The 27722-nt window shown below is 56.8% G+C and overlaps 1 protein-coding gene across 2 annotated transcripts; it reads left to right on the top strand.

Annotated features, from left to right (window-relative positions):
• The first annotated feature begins 1425 nt into the window (after positions 1 to 1425).
• On the top strand, positions 1426 to 27427 carry COL6A1 (collagen type VI alpha 1 chain). 2 transcript variants are annotated; one of them, XM_050899838.1, is made up of 36 exons: positions 1426 to 1457; positions 1551 to 1685; positions 2506 to 2635; positions 4544 to 4744; positions 5066 to 5225; positions 5427 to 5549; positions 5641 to 5661; positions 5891 to 5911; positions 6012 to 6056; positions 6334 to 6387; positions 7224 to 7268; positions 7366 to 7392; positions 7772 to 7798; positions 7902 to 7946; positions 8192 to 8245; positions 9034 to 9096; positions 9513 to 9575; positions 9748 to 9801; positions 9888 to 9923; positions 10103 to 10165; positions 12539 to 12601; positions 16591 to 16653; positions 17142 to 17204; positions 17692 to 17742; positions 17827 to 17862; positions 18338 to 18400; positions 18893 to 18958; positions 19678 to 19713; positions 20069 to 20105; positions 21020 to 21028; positions 21914 to 22047; positions 23140 to 23249; positions 23547 to 23730; positions 23948 to 24122; positions 24545 to 24574; positions 25355 to 27427. In XM_050899838.1, the coding sequence occupies exons 2-36, from the start codon at positions 1577 to 1579 to the stop codon at positions 25963 to 25965; spliced, it is 3072 nt and encodes a 1023-aa protein (XP_050755795.1). In that variant the 5' UTR covers positions 1426 to 1457; positions 1551 to 1576; the 3' UTR covers positions 25966 to 27427. The 2 variants fall into 2 exon arrangements, with proteins under 2 accessions (XP_050755795.1, XP_050755794.1); XM_050899837.1 differs by lacking the exon at positions 1426 to 1457 and having other exon boundaries at positions 1475 to 1685.
• The last annotated feature ends 295 nt before the right edge of the window (positions 27428 to 27722 follow it).

Raw genomic sequence — 27722 nt, 5'->3', positions numbered from 1 at the left:
AAATTTGTGTTGGCGTGAAAAACAGCGCCTGTTGTGCTGTTGGGTTTACGAGGTTTCGGTTCAGCACAGTCTGCGTTTCTTTTTTTTTTTTTTTTCCCCACTGACTTTGGATGTTGTTTATCCAAAGAGGCATTATTTGATGCATCTGCCTCGATAGTGCGGACAGGCTCCTCCACTGATGTAATTTGTAATCAGTGGAGCTACAGCTTTTTTTTTTTTGAGTTGTCTCAACTTGAGACAACTTCCTACAGCCAAGCCTACGACGTTTTCTCCTGATCATTCACGCAAAGATGCTGTCAGAGTCATTGTGCCTGAAAGGCAGGGTGATGGAGGTGGCAGCCAGCCCTGCGTGGCCCCACGAAGCAGCGCGGCAGGTCTCCTGCTGCCTTCGTGCAGCCCTTGTGTGTGAACTGTTTGTACTGGCCGGGTTTGTGCTGTCGACTCTTTGCCCTTTGGAGCCGTCCTGGACAACCCATCAATCTGCTATTTAACGACAGCTTTTGGTCACCTCCTGTACTTTTGGGAGCAGGTTACAGCTGCAGCTGGATCAGCCCCCAGGCATTTCACCTCTCTTCCCCATAGCAATTAATGCTCCCGCTGTGATGAGGGGTTTGGCAGTACCGCTTCTGGGTCTGAGTTCAGCAGCATGGGACTCGTCTCCAGTGCTGGCCATGGAGAGCGGATGGTCTACAACACCTTAGGGGGCCAGCTCCCCACTGCTGCAGGTCCTCAGGCTCTCCTGCCATCCAACAGGATGGGAAGATGCTCATCTCCAGGCATCCCTAAGGACTTACGCTCTTGCTTCTACCTCCTGGGCTCGACAGCTTTGACCCTGCTCCTGGTCCTGAGCGTGGCCCGGGGGGGGTCATTCCTAGTCTGTGGGGGTCCCTGTAGGGTTTTTCTCAGCTTGCCCCTCAGGTTCCTGAGTGGGTTGAGTAAAAAGCCCTGAAAGTCAGGGAGGAAGGTGTTTCTCCAAAAATGCAGTGCCCCCGTCCCTGGGTGGCCGTGGGACAGCTCCAGCTCTGCCCTGTGGTGGGGACTCCCCTGGTTAGCAGGACAACACAGGCCAGCTCTCATGCAGGTGGGGATGCGATGGGAATGCCTGTCCCCCTGCCCCAGCTTTCTTGGCCCAGCAGCCGGGAGGGAGCAGTCTGGCAAGTGCCCCGAGCCCCCCTGCCCCACAGAGCAGGCTGACCCCCGAGGGGGACGCTGGTGCTGGGCACTGACTGTGCCAGGGCTCCCTGCATGAGGCTTGCGGAGATCCCAGGCACCGGTGGCCAGGGTGCCATCGCAGGTAGAGCAACATCCAGCAAAAGGGTGAGGAGAAATGCATCATTTGTTTCTGACTCACAGCTGACAGCCCCTGATCCCTCCCTCCGTCCTCGGGCTGGAGAAGTCTCCTCCTCACCCTTACCCTCCTGCCTGCTCTTCCTCCCACGGAAACCAAGGGAAAAGTGGTAAAAAATATCTTCAGCGATTCCTGCCTCCGGACCGCGGCCTCTCTCTCGGCTGCCGGGTTCTCCTTCCCTGCTTTTTTTTCTTTGATCCAGCTCGATGGTAATCTGAACCAAGCAAAATGAGGCTGCGAGACTTTCTACTCACTTTGCTGCTCCCGGCCGGCTTCCTGGGGGGGGGCTCGTGGGCTCAGCGCCCAGAAATTGCCACCCGGGTCGCAAACGCAGAAGGTAAGCCCGGGCTGCTTCCCTGGGTGTTTTTCCTCCCGGGATCAGCAGAGAAGTCTGACTGCTGCTGTTTCCCTCCTGGGCGGACGCCTCCGCTGCCGCGCACAGCCGCAGCTTTGTTGGGACGTTTTGGGGGAAGAGTTGTGTTTGCTGAGGAGAGCGATGCAGGACTAGAGAGGATCTGCAAGATGTACCTGCTTTTACTGTTTTTTGGCTCTTTCTCCTTGGCTCTGTCTTGTCAGGTGTTACCAGTAGCACTGGGATGCAGTGCGGGGGGAGATAACAGCTCATACCAGTTTAGCTTTCTGAAATATTTTGGGTTTGACACTGGCTGTTAAGGGGCGTTTTCATTTTTGCTCTCCTCTGCAATGATATTTGTGCTAGGATATGTCAGAAAATCATTAGTTTCTCATTGCATTAATCGCTATAATGTCTCAGTTTTATTTTTTCAAGTGGTTGCTGCAGCTGCACGTTATTTTATATGATAACTCGTATTGGTCTTGCAATGATATCCTTTGACTGTAAATGGAAAAAAATGTATAGGAAGCTGTTAAATGCCGCAAAGTGGTGTTTTCTGCATGTGTGCTCAGTCCGGCTTACCCTTGATGCCAAAACAGAAATGAGCAACCTCACCCGCGCGTGTGTGCTTGCGTGTCTCGCGTGGGGTTAGGATGTGAAAGCGATCCCCTTAGCGCAGATCCTGGGAGCCTGCTAGGCGGGGAGCTGGGCTGCAGACGTGGGGGCCGGCGGTGCGGGGAGCCCGGGCTGGGGAGGCGATGCAGCAGGGCCGCCTGCCGACTCCTGCCTCTCCGCTTCTTCCCAGACTGCCCCGTGGACCTGTTCTTCGTCCTGGACACCTCAGAGAGCGTTGCCCTAAGGGTGAAGCCCTTTGGGGATCTGGTTGCCCAAGTGAAAGATTTCACCAACCGGTTCATTGATAAGCTGACAAACAGGTACCTCTCCCCGGGGTTTTATCCAGGCTGCCTTAGGGATGGAGCCTGGTGCGGGTGGGATGCTGAGACCGCCCTGCGTGCCCGTCCAAGGAGGGAGAGGAAGAAAGCGGGGATGCCGGGGAAGGGGCTGGGAGTGTCTCCTCCCTCTCCCGGTCTGCGGCCGCCCTGGTTTTGCTCCGTCTGCACCGAGGGCAGCAGCATGCTTTTAGCAGGGCTGCCTGCACCCGCCCTCGGGAAGGCAAGGGCTTCCTGGAGCGGCAGACGTGGCACCCTGTCTGGGGTCTGGGGGCCACCTCCGGCTGGCTGGGTGGTTATTCTGTAGTGCCAAAGCAATGCTGATCCCCATGCCACCGGCTGCTCAGGCCCAGAACAACGTGGGTGCTTGGGTGGCAGCAGGGCACCTCTGATGTTAAACCCAGCGCTCATGGGCACCCCGCAGAGCAAACCCTCCCTTGCAACTGGCATACCCCAGGACACCCTGCGGCATGGAACTCAACTTTGGGTGCCCCTTATCCACCCTGCTGCCCAGCCCTTTATCTGCCTCCTCCTCACCCACCCTTGCAGCCACCAGCCCAGGTCTGACCCTGGCTTTCCCAGGATGAGGTCACCCAGGGATGTCCAGGAGCACCAAAGCTCCCAGATCCTGGAGCGGGGTGATGCTGGGAAGGGCTGCAGGCAAAGGCCATGGCTTGCCTGCTGGCAGGAGATCCAGGGATGCACGCAAGCACCACAAGTCCTGGAGGCACGTGGGTCTTGCTGAGCCCCTCGGGACATCAGGAGATATGCGCTGGTGCCCAGAGGGGCACCGTGGGGATGTCCCAGTGCTGCATGAGCTGGAGGGGCAAGGCCTCCATCTCAGGACAGGTGGGAGGGGGTTAGCAGCTCACCTGCCCATTGCCCAGGCAGGAGAGCTACCTTACAAGGCATTGAGTGACCAGGAGCCTCGTGCTTGGGAACAACCTGCCAGGCCTCCATCAATGCAGCATGACTCTCTCCTAAGCAAGGCTCTGGGCTTTGTCCAGAGCCCTTGCTGCACACAGACAGGCAGATGGACCTCCCCAGCCCACCCCAAACACCCCTGTGCCCACCCTGCCACTCTCTACCTGCTCTGGCTCTGCAGGCCACCACCGTGTGCGCCGTGCTGCCAGGCACCCGCAGTGCGTGCGACATGGTCAGCACGGGTGATGGTGAGGCAACTGGCAGCGGTGGGGTGGAGGGGACAGCAGTGGGCAATGCTCAGGTGGCTTTGCGGAAGGTCCTGCTGGGCAGAGAGAAGATGAGCTTGGGGAAGTGAGGGAGCTGTGCAACTCCATCCTTTCGGGATTGGCCTCGCCATCCTGAAAAGACCCTTTTTGGGGCACCGGCCAAAGCACAGGGAGCCGTGATGCCCCTGTCGCAGGGAGTCACAGGTGTAGGCTGTGTCAGCGCACAGGACAGGGCTTCAACACACACACTCATCCATTTCCGAGTCAGAGCATCCTTCAGAGGGAGGCATCCCTCTTTGATTTTAACGCATCACTGCAGTCCTGTGTGGGGTGTTTCAGTGGTTACACAACCTTACACCCAGGCACCTGGCTGTCTGGCTCAGCATCTCCTGCTCAGCTCCAGCCACTGCAGCCCGGTACCTCGTCAGGAAGCCTCTCTGCCAAATTGTCTGACCTTGCGGATGCCCACCAACTGCACCCCTTTGCCATTCCACCTGCTGGACAAACTGCCCTGCTCCCATGGCTGGGCTTTGCATGTGAAGCATGTCCCAGCCTTGCAAGAAAGCAGGGAGCCCTTGCAAAGCCCTGCAACGTTGGGCAGAGGATCTGTGTTTTGCATGGTGGGCCGGTGCAGGTGAAGTGGAGGTGGTGGCAGGGCGTGGATGAAGGTGCTGAAGGCACGTGTCCTGATGTGTCTGCGCAGGTACTACCGCTGCGACCGCAACCTGGTGTGGAACGCCGGGGCGCTGCACTACAGCGACGATGTCGTGCTCATCAAGAGCCTCACCTCGATGCCCAGCGGCCGGAACGAGCTGAAGAACCGCGTCTCGGCCGTGAACTACATCGGGAAGGGCACCTACACCGACTGTGCCATCAAGCGGGGCATCGAGGAGCTGCTCATCAGGTAAGGCAGTGGGGCCGGGGTGGGCGGAGGGGGCGATGCTGGTGGTATGGCCGCGGTGGATGGAGGTTGGGAGCTTCTGGGTTAGGACATCCCTGTGCATTGTGCAGAGCTGTCCCCAGGGTGGGAGAGAAGTCACCTAGGCATGAAATAGGCACGGGGTTGGCAGGTTGCTAGTGCTCCAGCTCTGCTAGGATGAGGCATGCCCTGACCATAGGCTGGGGCACTGCCTGGGGTGAGTGTCCAGAGATGCCCAAGCCACTCCTCTCCAGCTAAATCTGTTAAGTCCTTGCAATATTAAATCCTGTGTTTAAACCCTTGCAGCGGCTCCCACCACAAGGAGAATAAATACCTGATCGTGGTGACTGATGGACACCCCTTGGAAGGGTACAAGGAGCCCTGCGGAGGCCTGGATGATGCTGCCAATGAAGCCAAACATTTGGGGATCAAAGTGTTCTCCGTCGCCATCTCCCCCAACCACCTGGTAGGGACCACGCAGCAGGGATGCTCCCTGCAGGGGTCCTGAGTGGGATCACAGGACCCCCAGCACGGCAAAGGAGGCTCTGAGTGCCCCTCAGAGCCCCTCCCTGGAGGGAGGACGCAGGTCCCCAGGGTGGTCTCTGGGGACGGGTCCTGCACGGGTGCCCGCAGGTCTCACTTTGCCCTCCACACCCCCCAACCCTAGGACCAGCGGCTCAACATCATCGCCACGGACCATGCCTACCGCCGCAACTTCACCGCCACCAGCCTGAAGCCAACCCGGGAGCTCGACGTGGAGGAAACCATCAACACCATCATCGACATGATTGTGAGCGCCGCCGGCCCCCTCCCCAGCCCGCCCCCTCCCCGGGCTCACCCGTCCCTCTCAAACCCCCTCTCTTTGCTTTCTTGTCTTGCAGAAAGTTAACACGGAGCAATCGGTGAGTGTCCCCCGGAGCCCCGCTCCCCCCCCACACCCCCAAATCCTGTGCCTGAGCCCATCCCCTACGGGTCACCCAGAGCCAAGCAGGGCCTCGGTGGCACAGCCCTGCCCTGCAGGCAGCCCCTGCCTGGCCCCTGCCAGCCTGGGGAGCTCCCCCGAGCAGGGTGCAGCCTGGCCCCGGTGCTGCCTGCTGCCTCTAATGCTGTTTTCTCCTTCCCTCTGGGCAGTGCTGCTCCTTCGAGTGCCAGGTGAGTCAGGCTTTTGAGACCCCCTGTCCCCTTCCCTCGCATTCCCATGGCCCCAGGCTGTTTCTAGGTGGCTGGTCTAACCCGCACCTCTCTCCTGCAGCCTCCCCGAGGGCCCCCCGGACTTCCCGGCGACCCGGGCAATGAGGTGAGGGACCGGCTGTGGCCATGCTGCGGGACTGGGGCGGTGGGATGGGCTCACTGGGGATGCTCAGAGACCAGTGGGGCGCGGGTCCTTAGCACCCCACCACTGCCCCATGGAGAGGTGGATGAGGACCCACACCATGCTCCCGTGCCAGGCAGCATCATCTGCTCTGCACATCCATGGAGCATTGCTGCTACCATCCTCCCTGCTCTCTTTTCAACAGGTCGTCGTTCTTTCCCGGGGGATGATGAGCTAACTTTATTTCTGTCCTGTATTTTAGGGAGAAAGAGGCAAGCCAGGTCTTCCCGGTGAGAAAGGAGATGCTGGAGACCCAGTAAGTAAAGGACCGGCCCTGGTGACTCTGCGCGGGGGCTATTTTTTGGCCGCTTCTGGCCAGACCTCTCGGGTGCATCCTCAGCAGCCCTTGCCCCTGCATCACCCTATTGCCATGGGTTAGTCAGTGGTGTCATGGCCAGCTGTCCCCCTCCGCAGCCACCCTGCCGAGCAGTGGCTCCTGGCGGGCAGTGGGGTGGCCCCCTCCTCTGTTGCTACAAGGCTTCCTTGTTCCTTCACCCAAAATAGCCGTTCCTCCTGGAGGACACATCTCTGACTCATGTATGCCAGCCCAGGGGCGGACTCTGGGCTCCCTCCCGCGTCCTCTGACATGACAAGCACAGCAGTGTTACAGGGAAACCTTTGGTAAATAATAAGCTAATAGCATGAGGAAACTATTTCCCTCCTCCTCCCCTTTTATTATTAGGTACACTTATTTTTGGGAAGTGCGTTTCTCCCACACACGTGAGTGTGCAGTTACTCAGCTTGTGCATTCCCAATTTGGAAACCCCATGTCATGCACACATGGATTTTTCCTTCCTGAGGGTTTTCTGCCCTTCCCTTTCATCCCAGATGACGTGTCCCCAGGCGCCCAGTTTCCCTCACCCCCAGGAAGGGCTGGAGATGGTGGAGGTGATGGCAGGTCCCCTCTGCCCTCCACAATGATCCCATGCTCCCAGACTGGGCAAACGAGGAGCGTGGTCAGGGGAGAGCCTCCTGCGGGAGGGTACGGTGGCTGGGGCCCTAGCCCCACATCGAGAGCCTGGGGGGAAACTGCCCCATGGCGATTGGTGGTGACAGTATCTGCCTCCGTAACACCATGCTTCTGTCCCCTAGGGCAGGCCAGGGGACATGGGACCTGTTGGCTACCAAGGAATGAAGGTACGTGGGGCTGCAGGGTCACGGGCACGCTTCCTAGGTGGGCTTTGTGCTGCAAGTGTTTTCATTCTCCCATTTTTCTCTCTCATTTCATCTCTAGGGTGACAAAGGAAGTCGAGGAGAAAAGGTGAGGATAGCAAGGACGTGATGGAAGGGGGAAGGTGTCTCTGTGTCCCCCTGCTTGGTTAGCCTGGGCTGCCCCTGCAGCTGCACAGTGTTGGGGTCTGGTGCATGCCCATGCCCACCCATCCGTCCCTCCTGCCGGCACCGCCTGTGCCAGGAGCGGGGATCCGACGGGAGCAGCCCGTTTGCAGCTGACGCAGCCTCGGGGACCAGGCAAGCACCGTGCAGTGGGCACAGCCGGGCAGAACGGTAGAGACCAGCAGTGTGCAGGGGCACGGTGAATGCCTGCACCCTCAGACCGAGCTAGCATGGGGACCACAGCGTGGTGGGGGGATGGATCTGCTCTGCACGAAGGCCTAACGTCTCTCTCCTTCCCTTCACAGGGCTCGAGAGGAGCCAAAGGAGCCAAGGTCAGCCTCTGCTTTTGCACCATTTATTCTTTCTGGTTGATGCCTGGCGGGGGAGGAGGGTGGTTGGAAATCACTTCTTCATGGTCCCTCTTCTCCGTTTCAGGGTGAGAAGGGCAGGCGTGGAATCGATGGCATCGATGGCATGAAGGTAAACCTCCGTTCCAGGGCACTTTGCTTAGCCTGAGGACTCTGGCTTTTGCCCCTCCAAAACCATTGTGGGGTCTGGGAATGAAGCCAGTGTCCCCCGTGGGGCAGTGGGGCTCCCTCCCTGCAGGGCTGTCCACCTGCCAGCCAGGGACAGGGCTGGGATGTCCCTTTCGGAGCTCTGGGATGATGAATGGGGTCTTCCCACGGGCGCCGCTCATGGAGACCCCTGCTTTGCCTGTCTGACAGGGTGAAGCTGGATACCCTGGGTTACCTGGCTGCAAAGGCTCACCAGGATTCGACGTACGTACCCCGCGGGCGCCCCTTGCATGCGAATGAACCAGCGCAGCAGGTCTGCCATGATGGCGCGTGGAAACAGGGAGCCCCCCCCCCCCCAAGAAGGGGAGCTGTGGGGGAGGGAGTTGCTGCGCTTGGAAATATGCCTCTAAGACATGCAGTGCTCATCCCAGGCATGGCACCTCGGGGGTGTCCCCGGGGCAGTCTGCCTCGTCCTTGCCTGGAAGCTGTCCCCCATTGCACAGGGCTGCCGGGGAAGCTGCGCACTGGGGGAGCGTTTGGCTGGAGGCTGTTCAGCACAGGGAACTCGGCAAAGAGCAGATCAGTGCCAGATAGGCAAGCCCAGGATTAACCGATTTCAGCCTGCTGTGACCAGCCACCCAGAAAATGTTGGAGATTCTGGAGGGCTCTGGAAAACATCATTCTGACATTGCGTTTCTCCAGTTTCCCTGCTTGTTTCCGTGCTCCCAGGATGACGCATCCATGGTGGCACCAGTATCACTGCGGTCCAGCCACAGCAGCCCAGCAACCACCTTTTCTGCCATTTTCCTCTGAGCTGCAGAAGCATGCTCAGTTTTGCAGTGTTTCAGCGATGTGGCCGCAGCGTTGCTTGCACGGCTCCGTGGTGCAAGACTACCATGCCATCCCTGCGTCGCTCCTGAGTACATGTCCCTCTTTGTCCGTCCCAGCGGGGACCTACGGGCCAGGCTGCTGGGATGCTCGGTCCATGGCCAATTTCCCACAGATAGCGATACCGGCTTGGTTTTCAGTGATGCTGCCTTTATTTTCAACAGGGAGCTCAAGGCCCTCCTGGACCGAAGGGAGATCCCGGTGCTTACGGACCCAAGGGAGGAAAGGTGAGCCACTCTGCCCGGCCTCACACGGAAGGAGGGGTGCTGGGACTCCTCTCCTGCAAGAGGGAGAGGTGGCGACTGACCCATCACTGGCCTCCTTGTGCTGCCTGGGGGCAAGCCTATGCTAGAGGAGGCTGCCCGTCACCCACAGTAAGATCTGGCCGGCGTGACTCCCAGCGTGCCCAAGGTTCGTGGGTGCCCACAAGCCTGGCACGAGCATCCCTGAGATATTGGGGGGCTGCTGTGAAAAGGTGGTTCATGCTGGGCAGGTGGAGTGGGGGCGGATCTGCTGGGGATGGGGAGCTCCCTGGGGAGAGACCACAGCCCAGAAAGGGGCTTGGGGTGCACCGGGGCTCCTGACGGCCTCTGTGCCGTGGGCACTGGATGCAGTCTTGACGATGCCTTGTGTCCTTGTGAAGGGGGAGCCTGGGGACGATGGAAAACCTGGCCGACAGGGGATTCCCGGCAGCCCTGGAGAGAAGGTGGGTGAAGCACCCGTGCGGGAGCATCCTCTGCCCTCTGTGAGAGGGAGAGGACCCCTGCGCCAGCCTTGGCTTTGAAGCAGAGCTTGCCCGAGGCTCTGCAAGTGTGCAGGGCTTTGCTCCGAAACCTGCTGACATGTCTCATTTGCACCCCTGTGGCTTGCTCACCCAGGGTGCACCTGGAAACCAGGGTGAGCCTGGACCGATAGGAGAGACGGGTGATGAGGTGAGTCCTCTGCCCATGCCCACGATGTCCCCCATGCATGCTTGCCGCCATCCCACCACCTGACCGCCCCTGTTGTTTCTCCGCAGGGCGCTCCAGGCGTGGATGGTCCTCCTGGAGAACGGGTAAGTGACGGCACTGGTTCCGGGCACTGCGCTGGCAGGGCACGGGCAGGGGCTGGTAACCCTGCAGAGGAGGAGGAGGAGGGCTGGGGGGTGAGCCCACTCAGAGGTGGGCAATGAGGGAGGGCTTTGCTCCTACTGGGAGCCGGTCCTGATTTTGTGTTCCCACCATCTTCTTGCAGGGCAGCAATGGAGAAAGAGGACCCCCGGGCTCGCCGGGCGACCGCGGGCCAAGAGGAGAGCAGGTAACTGTGTCCGTGGGGCAGCTTTCAGCGTCTACTTGCAAACGGGGTCATGCTTGGCAGCCAGGGGCTGGAAATAGGTGCCCAGTGGCTAATTCCACTAGCCTGTGGGCCAGCAGGCAAGCTCAGTGCCTTTACCTGCCAGCCCGGGGGGGACCTGCTGTCGTCCCCCAGCAATCGCCCCTTTACGCTGGCAGCTAATCACCAAACAGCCAAAACCCGGAGGAGATCATGCCCAACAAGCCAAGAGCAGGCAGAGAGGGGTCAGCCCCTGCCTCGCGGCTGCAAAACCAGTTGATGGAGAGCAAAGAGGCAACGTGTCCTCCTCCGGGTGCTTGGGGGCTGCGTGGGGTACCGGTGGCTCGGGAAGGAGGGCACAGGTGCCGTTAGCAGCAGGGCAGCGTGCGTGGGTGCAGACGGGAGGGGGAACATCCTTCCCTCCCCTTTTGGGAGGGAGTCACGAGGAAAGTATTTTTCCTGCCTGCTGGGGGGTGAGTCACCGAGCGTGAGGGTGGGAGGGATGGGCAGGAGCCCTCAGCAGGCCAGGACAAACATGTGGCAAGCAGCAGAGGTGCCACACACCCTGGGGAGGGACGAGGGGTGCTGCTGCGCGGGTCGGGGGCGGTGGGAGCCAGGGCATCCAGCAGCAGCATCCCAGCGGGTGGCTAGCTGTGTCCCGGCACTGCTGGGCGGCCGCCGCTGCACCACTCTTCCCCTGTCCCTGCGGCGAGGGCAGCCAGTACCCACCACCAGCTCGGAGCGGAGGGGGACAGAGGTCCGCCCTGGGGAGGGGGCAGCTCTGGCAGGGGGCTGCTGGCAGCCTCCCCCTTCCTGTTTACCGCTCGGGGAGCAGCAGCACTGCCGCACGTGGTGTGCGGGGCAGATGTGCGCAGGAGATGAAGGCACGCCAGTGTCCTGGAGTTAACTTGTTCAGCAGACGAGGGGCTGCTTCCTTCCAAGTTTTAGTCCAAGCACGAGGCTGTGTAACCTCGCCAGAAACGTCTCCACCGGTGCTCAGGGCCCTTTGGAAGTTGTGTTTTATATTTACTGTTTGGCTTAGGCATCTGGAAGCTTCTAGCTCGCAAAAAACAGCTTTAGGTCGCCAAGCTTTGAACCGCTTTCCTCAAAGTTTTAAGTCAGGTGTGACTGTCATGGGAAGTTTCTGAACGCCTCCCTTCCCCGCGGGCTGGGGGCTGCCTGACCCCCCGTCCCAGGGCTGCAGGCAGAGCAGCACCTCGTGCAAAGATACTTGTCTTGCAGCACTTGGTGCTGGCCGATCTCAGGGGTGGCTTGGCTGTAAGGTGCAAAGCTCTGTGCTTAGCTGTCGTGCAGCCCTGTAAGGGGTAACGCTCCACTTTACAGGGGGGGAAAGCTTTCTTCTGAATTGCCGGGAATTTGCAGCAAGCCCTTGGGCTGCAGGGATGGGGGGCCGTGCCTCCTGGTTCTCCTTTTGCCTCCCTGGCTTGCTCGCTCCTGGCCGTGGGTCTAGATGGGGAAGGTGCCCCGGAGCCAGCCCGGGTCTGGCAGACACGCTGCCCTGTTGGGACGCAGCTCTGCTGGACTGGTGGAAGGCTGTCCCTTTCCAATTTAAGTGAAAGTGGAACCGAGCCGTGTCCAGCCCTTGGGCATTTCCTTCTGTTGGAGCTGTTGGGGTGCAAAAACACCCAGACTCAGGTTTTCCAGGCTCTCCTGGACTCTCAGTTCTCTGCAAACAGCCTTAACCCGGCTCAGGGTGCTGAGTGTTAGCAAAGGAGAGGGGAGAGCATCAACAGTGAGAGCTGAGGATGTCCTTCCCCATCTGCTGGCTCATTCCCTTGTAAATCCCCTTAGCTCCGCAGGGTGGGAGGTTGGAGGAAGAGGGGGTGGAGGAAGGAGGCTGCTAGCCTGCAGTCTCTGCCCATGCATGGGGCAACAGCTCCTCTCCATGCAGACTGCCCAGGGCAGGAGCTGCTCTAGAAAAGCAGCCATGGTTGCAGAGTGCAGCTGGGAAAAGCCACTACATGGTTTTGGGGCCAGGGCCAGGTCTGGGTATCTGCAGAAGCCTTGCAAGATGGATCTCTCCAGGCATTTGCTTTTCTGGCACAAAATGGGCTGAAACATGTCACCCAGAGGCAAGCACTCCCATCCCTCAGGAGGTCTTCCTTTTAGGGCTATCTTCTTGGCTTCAAGCGGGTCACGCTAGCCCGTCTTTCTCTCCCCGCACCTCTCATAGTTTCCTACCCAGCTCCTGAATCTGCCTCGAAAACCTCCCTGTTTGCATTTCTATCCAGCGTGTGCTATCAGTGCCGCATCCCTGCTCTCCGTTGCACGCAAGGCCCTTTGCACCCTACGCCTGTCCCTCCTTGAGTTTCTCATGCCCTCTGTGTGTGTTTTCAGGGAGAGCCTGGACCTCCTGGTGACCAAGGGCGGGAAGGACCCCTCGGACCACCTGGCGAACAGGTAAGAGCTTGGATTAACCTTCCGGATCCCAGGTGGAAGTGGTTGGGGCAGCGTGGAGAGTGGGGTAGGGGGCTTAACTCATGCCACAGCATCTTTGGGCAAGTTCTCAGCACTTTCCAGACCGGGTAGCAAAGCTGGTGAAGAGGGGCAGGGATTTCTAGAAGAACCCAGAATATGAACAGGGCTAAAAAAATGGAGACTTGGCTGCTGGGCTGGGGACAGAGCAACCTCCACGCCACTTCCCACTCCCATGGAAACAGACGTCAACATGTCTGACAGATTTGGAAACTGGCAAGCGCAAGCTGCAGCAACGCACAAAATGTTCAGGCCTGGGGCCAGACGCTGCTCACCTCGGTCAAGGGAGTCAATGAGACATCTTGTGTCAGTGCGGACAGCCTGACGGGGCCCCAGTGGTGTCCCTGACACCCTTGGCATCTGCAGAGATAGTCTGTCCCAAAGCCAGTGTTCCTCAAGTCTGCTTGCTGCAAGGTCTGGCGCTCCTGCTCTGGGGTCTGCTTGTCCTCGTGTGCCTCAAGGAACAGATCTCAGACCCCACAGGCTTTCTGGAGAGCAAAGCTGGCTACCTCCAGCCTGAGGAAGGCTTCTGTCCCTTGCACAATCAAAGGCTCTTTCTTCCCAAAGACGTACCCAGCTCCCAGCTGGTAACCCTGGGTCTGGAGGTGTTGCTGGGTTAATCCTCCTTGGCGATAGCACTGATTACAATGGCTAGTAGGGTCTTTGCACCTAAGCAAGCATGCTTTGACATCACCCTTGGATGGGGCCCTGTGGGGCAACTCCCCTCCTATCCGTACCATCGGAGTTTTGACGGAGCCCAAGATACAGGGGAGTATTGAGATAAATGTTCCCGCACTGGGGGAGCAGGACTTCCTCAAGGGGTTGAAGCATGGAGACCAGCATGCGGACAAAAATGAGACAGCTTCTGAACTCCTTTATGGTTGACCAAGTGTTGAAGAGCCCTGAAGGAGATCGGGAGAGCAGGACAGCCATGAAGGGGCTCCTGTTGTGTTCACGTTATCCCCAGCACGGGTGACCCCCACGGCAGACCTGTGCTATGCCACAGCCTAGGGAGAGGACGTGCTCGTGCCAGGGTTGTGCTTGCCCGGAGTCGGGCTTCCCTCGAGCCTGTCTTGTGCTCGTGAAGAGCACCAAAGTCACACAGAAGGATTGTCCAGATCCTACTGTCTGTAGCTGAGCTGAGCTCCTGCCGCAACCAAAGAGCATCTGGCAGCATCCAGCTTCTTGGGCACTGCCGTGGTGAGAGGTGTCGTTTTGGGAGGTGGCCCTGGTAGGAAGGCAGCTCTTTGGATGTGTGTGTGTAACGGAGCGGTGCTGCAGGCTGACACCAGCGAAGGAGGAAGGACTGGAGCTGCTCTCCGTGTGGTAGAGGCTCATTACAGGTTCAAGGCAGGAGAAGGACTGTGCAGAAGAAGATAGAGTTAAGGTGGAGATTTGATGCAAGCCTGGGAGCTGAAGCTGTGCAAGCATGGTGGGGAGCCAGGCTGGGATAGATCCTGCCTCCAGCCAGGCTGGGATAGATCCTGCCTCCAGCCAGACTTCACTGGTGGGGAGGAGGAGGAGAAAGGAGAAAGAACGGTCTCCCTGCTGTCACTGAGCCTGTGGGACACCAGTTTTCCCTCACCAGCACTGAACTTGAGTCAACCCCTGTCAGAGAGGGAAGCATTACAGCAGCAGCTCCGATGCCTCCCCAGACCAGAGACTGCCCCAGCACCTCCACTGCTCCAGGGAGATTTCAAAAGCAGTTGCAAAGTGAGGACGTTTTTTCCATCAGCTGAGGAAGAATGCTTTTGCTTGGCCAAATTAAAAATAAATGTGTAATTGGACTTGGGCAAGAGTAGGACTTTGGCAAACACAAGTGTTTTTCAAGCCGTGTTATCTGTAAGCGCTGGCTCTTGGCGCATATTTCTCTTGGCAAGGGGAAAGGGCTCCCGCTAACCTGTGACTCCCTTTCATCCTCTTTCTATCCGAGAGAAGCTAAAGGTCAGCATGCTCCTTCCCTGATCCTCATGGGCAGGTTTGGTGGTTCCCCTCTCTTCCTGGCCATGGTGCCCATCCCTCCTGCGGTTCTTGTCGCACCCAGAAAGGTGGTAGACAGGGAGCTGCTAAAGATTTCCCGACCCAAAATCCTGCATCTTCATAAACTCCTCCAGGGCCGTGAGGGATTTGTGCTGTGTGCTACAGTGAGGACATGCACAGCCAGCACAAGCCAAGGGTGTCGTGGATCCAGCTTTGGCTGATGTGAACGATCATGAGTTCTTGTCCCTCCTTCCCAGCTTTCTCTCTTCTGGGCTTTTGTGCAGAAACAAGGTCACATGCCTTTGAGCTGTTTAGTGCTCTGCACTGCACTGTGTAATTTTAAATAAGTCCTCTGCACCCACATGTACACCTTTCCTTGGAAGAAGGGTGCATGCGGCGTGCATGGATGTTTGGCAGCAGCTTCTCCCAGCCACTGTCGTGCGAAGAGGGGCAGAGACGGCAGCTGGAGGGGATTTCAGCTTCCTCAGCTTTCGGGTGGTGAGAGAGCGGCTGCAAAGCTGGGCTGGGCTGAGCCGCCGCACTGAGGCAGCTCCCAAAAAGCTCAGAGGTGCTGCTGATGCACTGAAAATGTGGAGGAAGCTCTTGGGCACGCACCGCTGCGATGCTGAAGCCCAGGTACCATGGAGCGAGTGCTGCCTTCCGCCTGCCAGGAGACCGCAGTCGCGTGGCTTGTCGCAGGAAACATTTCAGAGGTCGGGAGTCTTGAACTGGCGTGCCCGCTGCCTGCAGCAGCGGTGCTGGAGGGGCCAATTGCCGAGCCATCGCTCTCTCCCACCACGGCTTGCTCTCTGCCTTCCCTCTGCCTACCTCTGTCGTCTCCATCGCCTGGGGACTGGTTGCACACCCGGCTCCACGTGAGATGCTGCCTTGCTCAAGCGTTTGGACCCATGGGCAAAAGCATCGTTACCCAATCGCTACCCACCATCATTACCAATCTCCTGGCAAGTAAACCCTGCAAAGGGCTGTTGGCACCAAGCAGAAGGTGGAGGGGCTCCCTTGGACATCTGTTGGAGCTCTCAGAGAAAAAAAAAAAATCTCCTCCCACCTCCTCTCTTGTCTCTGACTGTCTCTGGGCAGCCCTGCAGCTGACGGAGAGAGCGTCCGCTGCCCGGATGGGACGTGGCAGAGTGACAGCTTTGATCTGTTCCAGCACACGCTGCCAGGGCTCTGCAGCCTCCTGAGGACAGAAGCTCCCCGGAGCCACGAAAGGGCCTTCGCCAGCCCGGCTGCAACCCAGAGGCGTGGGGAGGGCCTCTGTGGAGGGAGGTCTGTGTCGCCTTCAGGGTGACGTGCTCCATAAAGAACCGTTCTCTGCCCCGGGGGGTCACCTCTGTCACAGCCGATGAGATGCCGCTGCGCAACCCAGCTGTGCTTTGCTGCCGGAAAGCGTCACCCCTGCCTCCCTGGTCCTCTTCCCCGCCAGATCCTCTGTCACTGGACTGAGGTGTGGAGGAGAGGGATAGCTTTTAGGGCCTTGGAGGCTCCGCTCGGAGGCTGCTCCCTCCCGCAGCCCGGCTGCCACTGAAAGCACATGGTGTTCAACCCACGCCTGCAGTGTCACACCTTGGCCCAGAAAGCTTCTCGTTTTGGCTCGCGCTCAGCAGGGACATGGCCAGGGCTGCCTCCGACGGGGCTTTGCAGAGGAAGCATGGGGAGCTGCAGCCTGCGCAGGCAGGGGAAGGCAGGGGGGAGCCAGGCACAGGTCCTGAAGCATCTCCCCACCTGCGCTAACCCCCGACAATAGGTCTTTTCTTGTGAGGCTGGCCGAGGTGGAGGTGACTCACTGATGGGTGCGAGAGGCACGAGGCGGGTGCCCCCACCCACCACATCACAAAATGAAGGGACCAGCCCTTCAGGGCAGGAGCAGCACCGAGAGAAAATCCCTGCTGTGAGAGCTCTTTGTGTTTCCCTAGGGCGAGGCTGGACCCCCAGGACCCAAGGGCTACAGGGGAGACGACGGCCCCCGCGGCAATGAGGTCAGTGCTGCTGCATCACCGCATCTTCTGGGGGGAGGGAATGAAGGGAAGACCAGGAGATGCTGCCTGTTAGGGCTGTCCCCAAATCCCTCAGATCTTGGAAACCTGTTGTAGGTACAAACTCGGGTGCTAGCTTCCTGGCAGACACATCGAGGCATTTTTCATGGGTCCTTAAGCCCATGGCTGCCTTTTTCCCCGCCTCCCAGAGACCATTTCGTGGAGAAGGTGTAGCCACACCACAAGCCACATGGCTTCCCATCACAGAAGCTGGGGGAGCTGCTGTCCGAGGGCAGCCACCTGAATCTGCCAGCGGATTTGATCCCCAGGGCAGGGAGCAAGCTGAATCCCAAGCCCAGCTGTGGGCTTTGCATTGCTCTTGTATAAGCAAAACACCTCCCGTGACAGGTAGCTGGTTGCCTCAGAAGGCATCGTCTTCCCAGCTCAAAGGATGGTGTGCAATGCTTGACTGCTTCTTCTGCTCCTTCCAGGGCCCAAAGGGATTGCCTGGAGCACCTGGACTGCCTGGAGACCCTGGCCTGATGGGAGAAAGGGTGAGTGGTATTTGTTTGGGGGGATTGCATGGCATGTGGAAAGAAAGGACATACAACAGGCTGGTTCCACACAGCATGATGCAACTCAGGGAGAAAAGAAATTGCATTCATACACAGCTGAGATGCTGGGAAAATTTGCAAGCAGCCTGCTTTTGAATATGCATCGCATCTGCCTGCTCAAAGAGCCGTATTTTGGGATGTACTTCCCAGCAACAGAGACCTGATACTTCCCAGTCTGTTCCCAGCCTGTGGCCATATCCCCAGTCTCTGAGAGGGACAGCGTCACTCTCCTCTCAGTGGCTGTGCAGGTCACACACAAGCAAGATGGCCTTTTTACCTGCCTGTACCAGTGTCCAAACCACCAGTCGCATATTTTTCGCACAGACATTTTGCTGCGGAGATAAACTGTCCAAGGAGGGCAGGATCCTGCTGCCGTGCTAAGGGGTCTGCTTTTCATTATCTCACATATTTCTCCCTTCCTTTCCAGGGGGAGGATGGCCCTCCTGGGAACGGCACGATTGGATTCACAGGCGCCCCGGTAAGTTTCTTGTGCTGCTTTGAAACTGTAAGACCATTATTTCTGCTTGTCTGACCTAACATGCTTCCTTTCCTTCATCCCCAGGGGCAGCTAGGAGACAGAGGTGACCCTGGCATTAATGTAAGTGTGCTGCTGCCTCATACACCCAACAGAAATTGCCCTGACCGGTGGTTTGGCTCCTAGAGCCTCTCCATCAGCTGCATGGTGAAATGGGCTCGCTGAAGCAGCCTGCTGCTCCAAAGCCCTCTTTTTCCTTCTGCCCACCTCTCCCTGCAGTGGACGCTTCTGGTGGAAGTGTCTTTGCCTTGGTGCACTGGTAGTAACACCCAAGCGCAGCAGCCTGGGCTGAGTGCTCTCCGATGCAGCCCCGGAGCCAGAGTTTGGGGTTGAGAGTGCCACCCAGGGGAAGATGGATGGTGGTATAACAGTGAAAGCCACCTAAGAAGCTCTCTCCCTCAATGGCACTGCAATTTGGTGCTAGGGAGCCTCTTCACCCCCCTCCCAAGCTAGCTCTCACAAGGTCGCTTCATGCCAGCACCAGCTTCACCATGCTAACAGCTGTCCATGCAGCAGTCTCTTCTGTACTATTTTTCAGGGAACGAAAGGCTATGTCGGTCCTAAAGGTGATGAAGGAGAAGCTGGAGACCCTGGCAATGATGTGAGTAATCTGTACAAAGCTGAATCATCTTTCTCTGTGAACACAGTGCAGGAGCTTTGGGCTGGGTCTCTAACACTAACTTGCCTGTGGGTTGGAGCCCATCAGACTTTGTAAGTCTGCAGGCGGCCTTTGCCCCTGAGCAGTGTCTGATGGCAAGGGGAGCTCTCTCCAGATGTTCAGTTTGTGTCCTACAGCTTATGGCTGGCAAACCTCCAGATCTGCTAGGTTGAGGTGGGTATCACCTCTGCAAGGTTTTGTACGCTTCCAGGTAGCACCAATGGCTGCACCTGTGCTGCACCACTGTCCTGTGAAGGGAGATTTTCCAGTGTCCAGCCCAACCCTCCCAAGTCCTCACTCGTTTGGCTGGGTACAGCAATCTCAGATAACATTTTTGTGGTGAAGCAGGGCTCAGCAGACATCTGGAGGGGAAGGTGCTGCATCCTGACACAGACACATGTGGATTTGTGGATTTTGTTTTTGTTTCCATTCCAGAACCCAACCCCTGGCCCCAGGGGCATCAAAGGAGCGAAGGGCCACAGGGGACCTGAAGGCCGCCCGGTAAGGATGGACCCTGGCAGGGTTTGCACCGATGAGCGCAGCGTGCCAGGCTGATGGAGCTCCCAACAGCAGGGCTCGCCGCAGACTTGCTGTGCTTGGCCCTGCTCGCAGCAGGAGCAAGGCAGTTTGAAAACCCGCTGGCTGCAGCCTAGTACACGGGTCTCTGAAATCACGTTCATCCCAAATCAGGGCAGAAAATACAGGCTCTTGTGCTTTTTCATGAGCAAAGCATTCTCATATGATGAGGTTCAGTAAGGCCAAGCAGCCTTTTGGAGTGGCCATCCTGAACCTGAAAGCCTTTCAGTTCGCATTGAGTTGCCACTTGCTTGCGTTGCCTCACGTTGGCCTGGAGGCTACAGGAGAGGCATCTTCCAAGCAAATGGCATCCATCCATCCATCCCCTGGGTGCTGTGGAGGCAATGCCAAGCCGCGTCACACAGGGTGTGTGTGCTCGCTGCCTGCAGCAAGAGCTTGCCTTCCCACCTCGGTGGGCATGGCACGCGTGGAAGTGGGTCTCCTTCCCCCCCACCCACCGTGCAGCCCCAGGGCATCGTGCAAGCAAGCAGATGTACCTGCTCAAAGCCCGGTGCAGGGGCCAGCAACTGGGAAGCCAGGAGACTTTTCCAGACTCTGCACTGCTTAGCGAGGTATCGGCAGAGTACGCCGCAGGTAGGACTGGCTGCTCTTGTAACTGGTCTCTCCACGCTTCTGTTTGACAGGGACCACCAGGACCTGTGGGGCCTCCGGGACCAGATGTGAGTGGGACAGGATCAGGGTGCTGCTTGCTTGCTTGGTCTGTGCTTCCCCTGCCCTGCGTTAGGGCTCCTGGGAGGGGGTTGCTGCTGGGGGAGCCTCATGCTCCCGGGCTGGGTGCTGGCTGCCCCCCATAACTGTCCCAGCGAGTCTCACTGGCCAGATTTCCTTCATGCCAGTCCATCACCAGCCAGTCCCCTCTGTAGTGCCACCCCACTTGCACATCAATCATTTCCAGACCAGGACCTGCTTCGAGGGCACGAAGCGGCAGCGAGGGGTGGTGGGCAGCACCTGGGAGCCAGGAACCTGCCTTCACTGTTATTCAAACGTATTTATTCACTTTACCTCTGTTTTCAGGAATGTGAAATCTTGGACATCATCATGAAGATGTGCTGTGAGTATCCCTGTACCGCTCTTCCCACCCGGCTCGGCTCCTTGCTGAGCGGGAGGTAGCTGCTTTTTCTCTGGCCCCCAGCGAGCAGGTTCATCCCCAGGCAGCGTGCAGAGGGATACCCTGGGCATCGCTCCCCGTCCACGAGTCGCAATTAAGTCAAAGAGCTGGGGGAGAGGTGGGAGGTCCTCCCTGCCACTGGGACAGCAACCCAAAAGAGGCAAATCTTTTGCCGTCCCTTCTCTTGACCCAGGGACTTCCAGCTCGATCTCTAGAGTAGGTCGTGCCACTGTGTTTCACTTGTGTGTGCTGCAGACCGGTTTGCTGAGTCTGTGGCTCTATACAGACACAATTACCCTTCAGGGAAAATACGAGCAAAGTTGTGTAAAATCTTTGTGTGGACCGTTTTACAATGTTTTTTACTTCAATAGCAGGGCCTGACTTTCCCCCTTGGGAAAGGGAGGTCTGTTCTGGGGTGTTCTGCCATGGGGAGCAGCAGTACACACGTGCTGCAAAGGGTTTCTGGCCCACGGCCAGTAATGAAGTGCTGGAAGGACGCAGGGTACTTGGGGAACTGAGTTTGAGCTCCATACTCTGGTGATTTACTTAATCCCTCCAGGATTAGCTTTTATTTTTATTTAAATAAGAATGCATCAGTGTGTGCGGAAACAGAGCTCTGCTGCAGGCAGTGCTCTGGGTTGGGGCATCACAATCTGAAACAGGAGAGAGATCTGGGTATTTCAAACAGGAGGGAAACCTCCATGAGCTTGAATTGTCCAGACCAGGTGTCTTTGGGTTTGCAGAAACACAAACCTGCAGTCTGCATGAGTGTGTGACAAACGTTGTGTGTGACAAGTTGTGACAAACGCTTGTGTCAAGCGTTTTAACGTCCTCTCTTTCTCTCCCTTCTCCTCTAGCTTGCTGCGGTGAGTGTTACTTGGCAAAGTTGCTCTGCAAACATTTGCTAGCCCTTCTCCTTGCTTGCACCCCTCCCTTTCCCTGCTCCTTGCCTTCTGCTATGGAGACGTGGTGAGAGCCCAGGAGGGAGGACCGAGCATGAGCAAGGCAGGGGAGGGCAGCGAGCTCTCCCCGAGGCTGCTGCGCGGATTCAGAGGCTGCTGTGGCTGGGTCCTACAACTGGAAAACTGTTGTCGAGGTGCCCTGTGCCAGCAAACTGCAGGCGGATTTTCTCCACCCTTTTTGCAGTTGAAAGGGACGTCAGTTCAGGGCACACTGTGGAGCCAGCTCTGTCCTCCTCTTTCCAAATCCTGAGCTGGTCTGCAGACAAATGTGCTGGGTGGTTTTTTTTTCTCTGATGCTGTCCCGATGGGTTGGGTTTGCAGTCCACAAGCTTGAGGGAAGAGCCAAGGGCACATGATGTCCTTCAGCCATGGGAATAGAGGGGGGGCAAGCTGAGTCAGCCTCCTCCAGCCCACCAGTGTCACCTCTGTCCTCCTGGGCTGGGTGAATGGAAGAAGTGAGAAGGCTTATGAGGAAATGGGTTTTGGAATAATTACTGGGTGTTTTAAGGGTACTCACAGCTAGGAAATGCTACGTGTCTTATAAGGGGCGCTGAGCAAAATGCAGACGGAAAAATTAGTAAACTGACCCTCAAGTCTCCTATGCAGCTATTTTGCCGCTTTATTTTACACCGTGCGCTGCGAGTAGATAGGGCACAGGCACCCACCTGGTCAGGACTAACAGCAGACATCAGCTGCTTGCTTTGGTGTGCCTCCCTGCAAAACGTGCTGCTCTGAGCGAGCTGCTCAGATGGAAAACACAAGCCCCGCCGCTCCTGTGCCTTGCTGCAGAGTGCACCTGCGGTCCCGTCGACCTCCTCTTCGTGTTGGACAGCTCGGAGAGCATCGGCCTGCAGAACTTCCAGATTGCCAAGGACTTCATCATCAAAGTCATCGACCGCCTGAGCAAGGACGAGCGTGTGAAGGTGAGGTTTCCACCGAGTGCCGGGATACACTTGTGTGCACTCACTTATTTTTCACCACAAGCAGAAAAACGGGGAGATGCCTCCACTCCAAAGAGCCTCCACAAGGCTTAGCTTCAAGTGTGTAACTGGGGTGGGTCTTGATTCCTTCCAGATTCGCAAAGTGATGGAGATGAGACGGCAGTTTGTTGTCCCAAAATACAGACATTTCACTCTTTCTGGGCAACGGGACTCTGCCTGCTCTGGCTGTGAACTCTTCCTCCATGTCCCAGAGCAGATGGCTTATAAAGCATTCCCCCGATCAGTCAGTCTCTCAGTCTCCTCCTTGTCCTGATGAGCATTTCAGGTGGCTGGAGTAGATAACGCGTGAGGTGTGTTGCAACTTCCCCTAGCTCCCTGATGGCCAGCCCCCCAGGCACCCTTGTCTGCCCCCAAGCTTGGGTTTAGGTTACCAGTTAAGCGCACTACTAAAAAGGACCTTTGCAGCCCAAAACAGCGATATTGTCCCAGTAGTGAGTCTTTCAGTCTGAAGAGGGGCACAGATGCTTGCTCTCCTAACTCTTCCCTGGTAACCCGCTGTGCACAGGAAATTCCGTTTACCTCTGTGATTTGGAAGGGATGTTCGGGATCCAGTCTTTCCTTAAGGTATAACCAGACACATCTGCAGCACGTGGGCTGTAAAGCCACCACGACCTGCCGTTGGACACTTGTGTGGGCGTGCGTGGGTCTCTCTGGCTGGCAAAGAGCCGGTGAGAAGCAGAAAGGCTAGAGCTGGGCAGCAAAACCACTGTGTTGGAAGAAAACCAGAAGTTTTGAAAAAAGATCCATTCCTGGCCACCCACCATGGCCAATGGCTTGTGCTGAGACCGCTGAGCCAGGAGACCTGGGTTTCGGTCTTTTTTCACTGACTGGCTCACCGAATTGGTCCCCATGTGCATCCACTCCTGTTGGGGCTCCTTCTGCCTGGAATAAGGCAGAGGAGAGGCGGCAGACCCTGCCATGAAGGCGTTCAGTACGAACCACCAGCGGGATTTCTGAGCTCTCCAGGGCCCTCTGAGGTTTCTGACCCTAACTGGCTTCTGTTTTTTCCAACAGTTTGAAGCTGGGGAGTCCCGTGTGGGCGTTGTGCAGTACAGCCACGACAACACGCAGGAGCTGGTGGCCATGGGGGATGCCAACATAGACAACATCGGGGCGCTCAAGCAGTGAGTCTGTGGGGTCTCGGCGCATCGTGCAGAGACCTGACCCAGGGACACCTACTCACCTCCCATCCTCCACCCCCAGGCCAGCAGCTTCTGCAACCGCAAGGACGCTAAATGTTCATTAGTGGAAAGCAGCGGTTGGTGGCCTTGTAGGTGGTGCTGAGGCCAAGGAGCTTGCCAGTTTTCCACCCAAAGCCCCGTGCGGGGATGTTCCCCTGCCTCGCAAGTGTGTCAGAGATACGTGTTCCCAGTATCCGTGGGGCAGGGCTTGCAAGCTCACCGGTGTCTGTGCTTTTGCAGGGCAGTGAAGAACCTGAAGTGGATAGCTGGGGGCACCTACACTGGAGAAGCCCTGCAGTTCACCAAGGACAACCTGCTGCGGAGATTCACCTCTGACAATCGCGTCGCTATCGTCATCACGGACGGACGCTCCGACACGCTGCGGGACCCTACCCCGCTAAGCTCTCTGTGCGATGTCACCCCGGTAAGGGCACGGGGGAAAGCACCCTGCCTGCAGGGAACTGCCACACAGCAGCTGTGCATCGGAGTAGTGCAGGCTCTCTGGGGGTCTCCATGTCTTTGCTACCCAAGGCTAGGGCAGGGGGGGACACACGTCGCTAGAAGCACTCTCGCAAAGCGACAGGTTTATGAATGCATTAGATGGTGAATGCATCCGGTGATGGGCTCTGACTTCCTTGCAGGTGGTTTCCCTCGGGATAGGTGACATTTTCCGGAACCCTCCAAATCCAGATCACCTGAATGACATCGCTTGTTTAAGCAGACCGACCAGGCCAGGACTGTCCATTCAAAGGGACAACTACGCCGAGCTCCTGGATGACACCTTCTTGCAGAACATCACCTCGTACGTCTGCCAAGGTGGGTGAAAAGTTGGGCCTGGAGGCAATAAGGAAGGTAGTGAGGATTGCCTCAGCCAAAGGGTGAGGGGTGCAGGCTGCCCTCCCTTGCCTTCGCCCAGTCATGCTCTGAAGCAGGCGTTGAGGGAAGAGAACAGCGTTCAAGGTTTAGTTAAATAAGGGACAAGGACATCTTGTGTCTCAGAACGCTTTGCGGCCGGGTCCAGGTCCTCTCCTGCTGCAGGACATCTCTGTCCACAGCATTTTTCAAGCACGCACTTCTGCGCTTTCTGGTGCACACTTATAGCCTTTGCACAGCACCTTGCACAATGTGGCCATGACCGAGGTGAGCGTCTGTCCCTTCTGTGGCTCCGTGGGAAGCTCTAGGAGAAGTGGTTTTCCTGGGTGAGCGGGTGACGTTACTCTTTCTAATTTTCTTAACAGAGAAGAAATGTCCGGACTACACCTGCCCAAGTGAGTATTGACTCCTCGTGCCACGCGAAGGGGTTGTGGGTGCTGTGGCGGGAGAAGCGGGAGTTTGCGTTTGTGGGAATGCATAGCTTGGAGAACTCTCTCAAAAGGGAGGCTCCCAGGCTGGAGAAGCGAGCAAGCCTTGTCAGACGCTCGCGGGGCTTCTCACACACACACCAGCCCAAAGCACCCGGGGGAAAAGCCTAGACAGTTGCTTTTCTGGCACCTTAAACCTAGAGAGGAGGCTGTGCCAGATTTTAGCCCTCACAGGCTTTAGCTGGGGCAGGTAATGAGATCAGTTGCTATGTGGTGGTGGGAGCACAAGGAAAAATCAGCACCATGGCAGGGATATTTGAGAAAGGTGCTTGAAAAGTGAGTACAGGGAGGAATTTAGTGGGGTACACCTCCCAGTCAGAAGCGTTACACAATCCTCAGACTCATCGTGGGAAGAAGCCAGCCTTGGGAGGTGAAGTGGTTCCCCAGGCATGCAAGGACAGCACCGTATTTAAGCAACAAGAGTCACTAGATTATCGAAGCCAGATAAGTACCTGGGAATGCAGCCTGTCGTAAACCAAATAAAAGAAGGAATGAAAGGGTAAAAGGACAAGTGTGGGACAGCACTGGGGTAGGGGAACCCAAGCTAGCAAATACCCAGAGAGTGGGGATTTCCCAAGTCTGACAAGGCGGCAAGCCTGCGAGACAGCCGGTGACTTCACCAGCTTTCTGTGGAAGAGGCGGGAGGAGAAAGGCAGCGTAACGAGCCCTGGGCCTTTCCCCTTGCAGTTGCCTTCAACGGGCTGGCGGACATCACGCTGCTGGTGGATAGCTCCACCAGTGTGGGGAGCAAGAACTTCGAGACCACCAAGAAGTTTGTGAAGCGGCTGGCGGAGCGGTTCCTGGAGGCCGGCAAGCCTGCTGATGATGCCGTACGTGTCTCAGTGGTCCAGTACAGCGGCAGGAACCAGCAGAAAGTGGAAGCTCAGTTCCAGCACAACTACACGGTCATCGCCAAAGCCATCGACAACATGGAGTTCATTAACGACGCCACGGACGTCAACGCCGCTCTGCGGTACGTCACGGGGCTGTACCAGCAGTCCTCCCGTGGTGGGGCGAAGAAGAGGGTGCTGGTGTTTTCTGATGGCAACTCTCAAGGGATCACCGCGAGGGCCATTGAGAGGGCTGTGCAGGAAGCTCAGCAAGCTGGCATCGAGATCTACGTGCTGGCAGTGGGCAGCCAAGCCAACGAGCCCAACATCCGTGTCCTGGTCACGGGGAAGAGCGCAGATTACGATGTGGTCTACGGGGAGCGCCACCTCTTCCGTGTGCCCGACTATACCTCTCTGCTGCGTGGCGTCTTCTACCAAACTGTCTCCAGGAAGATAGCTGTTGACTGAGCATCTGGGTGGGTTTCTGCCAAGGCCATGCCTGCTTCTGTCTCGCCTAACAATGAAAACCAACAAAACAAAAAAAAATTAACAGTATTCTTGACCAGCCTGAGGAATTTGCGTCTATGCAGATAGCCATAGTGCCACAGCCTGGCTGTGCATAGTCCCCTTCCTTCTCCCCCTGCTTCATCATCTGCATCTCTACTCTGTTAGCCTCAAACTTCCCTCCCTGCCCATGACTGCCTCTCCCTTCCCACAGCAGGCAAACACAAGCATACCTAGCAATAAGTCGCCAGAACACCAATAGCAACCTCATCCCACTCTTTTTTGCCGAGAAAGAATCAAAATGAGGAATTTTGTACCACTAAGGACTAGCCTGGTCTCATAAGGCTGATTATGCTCTTGTCAGATACAGGTTTTCTTGTTCATTTGCTTCTTTCTTTCGTACATCAGCTGAGCACTTGCCCAGCTCACAATGGTCCTAACCCAATGCTGTGCTTCAAGTGAACCGTTCAACACTTCAGCAAGCTTTGAGAGGGGATCATTGTCATGGCTGGCAAGTTTGGTTCATATTGCCCATGCTTGGGAGGGGAAGGGCTGGACTGCATTACCCAAGCTGGCTGGAAGCATCTCTGGCCTCCAGTGCCAGGGGATGGGGCACTGACTTCCCAGGGCTGGGGTGGAGGTGGGTGGTGGAGCATCCCTCAGCGCTGACACTCCCATTCAGGGCAGGGAGACTGGGCACCGACCAAATGAAAGATGGACAGCAGCCATTGGGGAGGGGGGAAAGCCTAGAAGAAGCTACGTAACTGCACTCCTTCACTAACTGATCTCATGGTCCTACAGTGAAACCAGGAACCTCATGAATAACCTGATGACTTGTATTATGGTCCAAGCTCCATTCTGGAAAATCTCTCTGAGCCCAGTTAGTGGGATTTTTTTTAATATATATATATTTTTTTTTTTTTCAAAAGTGCCAAGCTGTCTAATTCCCAGTGAGCTCTCTGGGGGTACTGTTTCTATAGGACCATCTAGGAGTTAGGCACCTGGGCCCTAGGGAAACCCACTAACTCTACTATATATTGAATTAGGGCCTCATCCACAGCCCAGCAAAGTCAAGGGAAAGGCTGCCATTATCTGCCAGGGTCTTTGACTCACACCCTGCAGATATACTGATCAAAGGTGCTATCACTACGTGGGTGATGCAGGCCCTTGGTGTTTACACAGTTGTTTCCAGGACCACGCTGAAGATGTGGTTTGGCTGGGTGAGATTTTGTTTCGGCGCTTCCATTGGTGCTCTTGCTATTAATTCATGCGCTTCTGAGAAAGCAACAGTGATTGCCAGGTATCAGCATCCCAAACTCTTTATTCTGTATCCAAAAATCCATTGTACGATTTAGTTTTATTTTATGCCTGTGTTTTACTAAAATTGTCCACTTCGGAAATTTGTCAAATAAATTGTTTTCCACAATCTCGTTGGAAGTTTGTCTGACTTGAATTTCAAGGGCTCCAAATGTTCAAAAAGTTACTTGGTAAATTAGAGGTTGCTGGGATCTGGGAGGACTCCAGCAGAACTTCTCACATAAAACTGTAAGGGACGGAAGAAAAGAGATCTATTGCTTTTGCATCGCAAATCTGGCTGTAGTTGAATGCCATGGATTTGAGAAATAATGTGAATTCTCTTCATCTATTAAATAGTGCACAAAAATTTTATGAGAAGAGCACCGAGCTCTCAAAGGATGGGAAATGCTTACGCAGCTTTGGTT

Source organism: Gymnogyps californianus, chromosome 7, assembly GCF_018139145.2.
Source record: "Gymnogyps californianus isolate 813 chromosome 7, ASM1813914v2, whole genome shotgun sequence".
NCBI lineage: Eukaryota > Metazoa > Chordata > Aves > Accipitriformes > Cathartidae > Gymnogyps > Gymnogyps californianus.
Note: the sequence above shows the minus strand (reverse complement) of the source record. Positions and strands in the feature narration are given on the sequence as shown.

What these genes read in the sequence shown, in the direction of transcription:
- COL6A1 (XM_050899838.1), top strand. Translation starts at nt 1,577, where the DNA reads ATGAGGCTGCGAGACTTTCTACTCACTTTGCTGCTCCCGGCCGGCTTC. An exon ending in TTGGCTACCAAGGAATGAAG is followed by an intron (nt 7,269 to 7,365) that starts GTACGTGGGGCT and finishes TTTCATCTCTAG; the next exon opens with GGTGACAAAGGAAGTCGAGG. An exon ending in TTGGATTCACAGGCGCCCCG is followed by an intron (nt 17,743 to 17,826) that starts GTAAGTTTCTTG and finishes CTTCATCCCCAG; the next exon opens with GGGCAGCTAGGAGACAGAGG.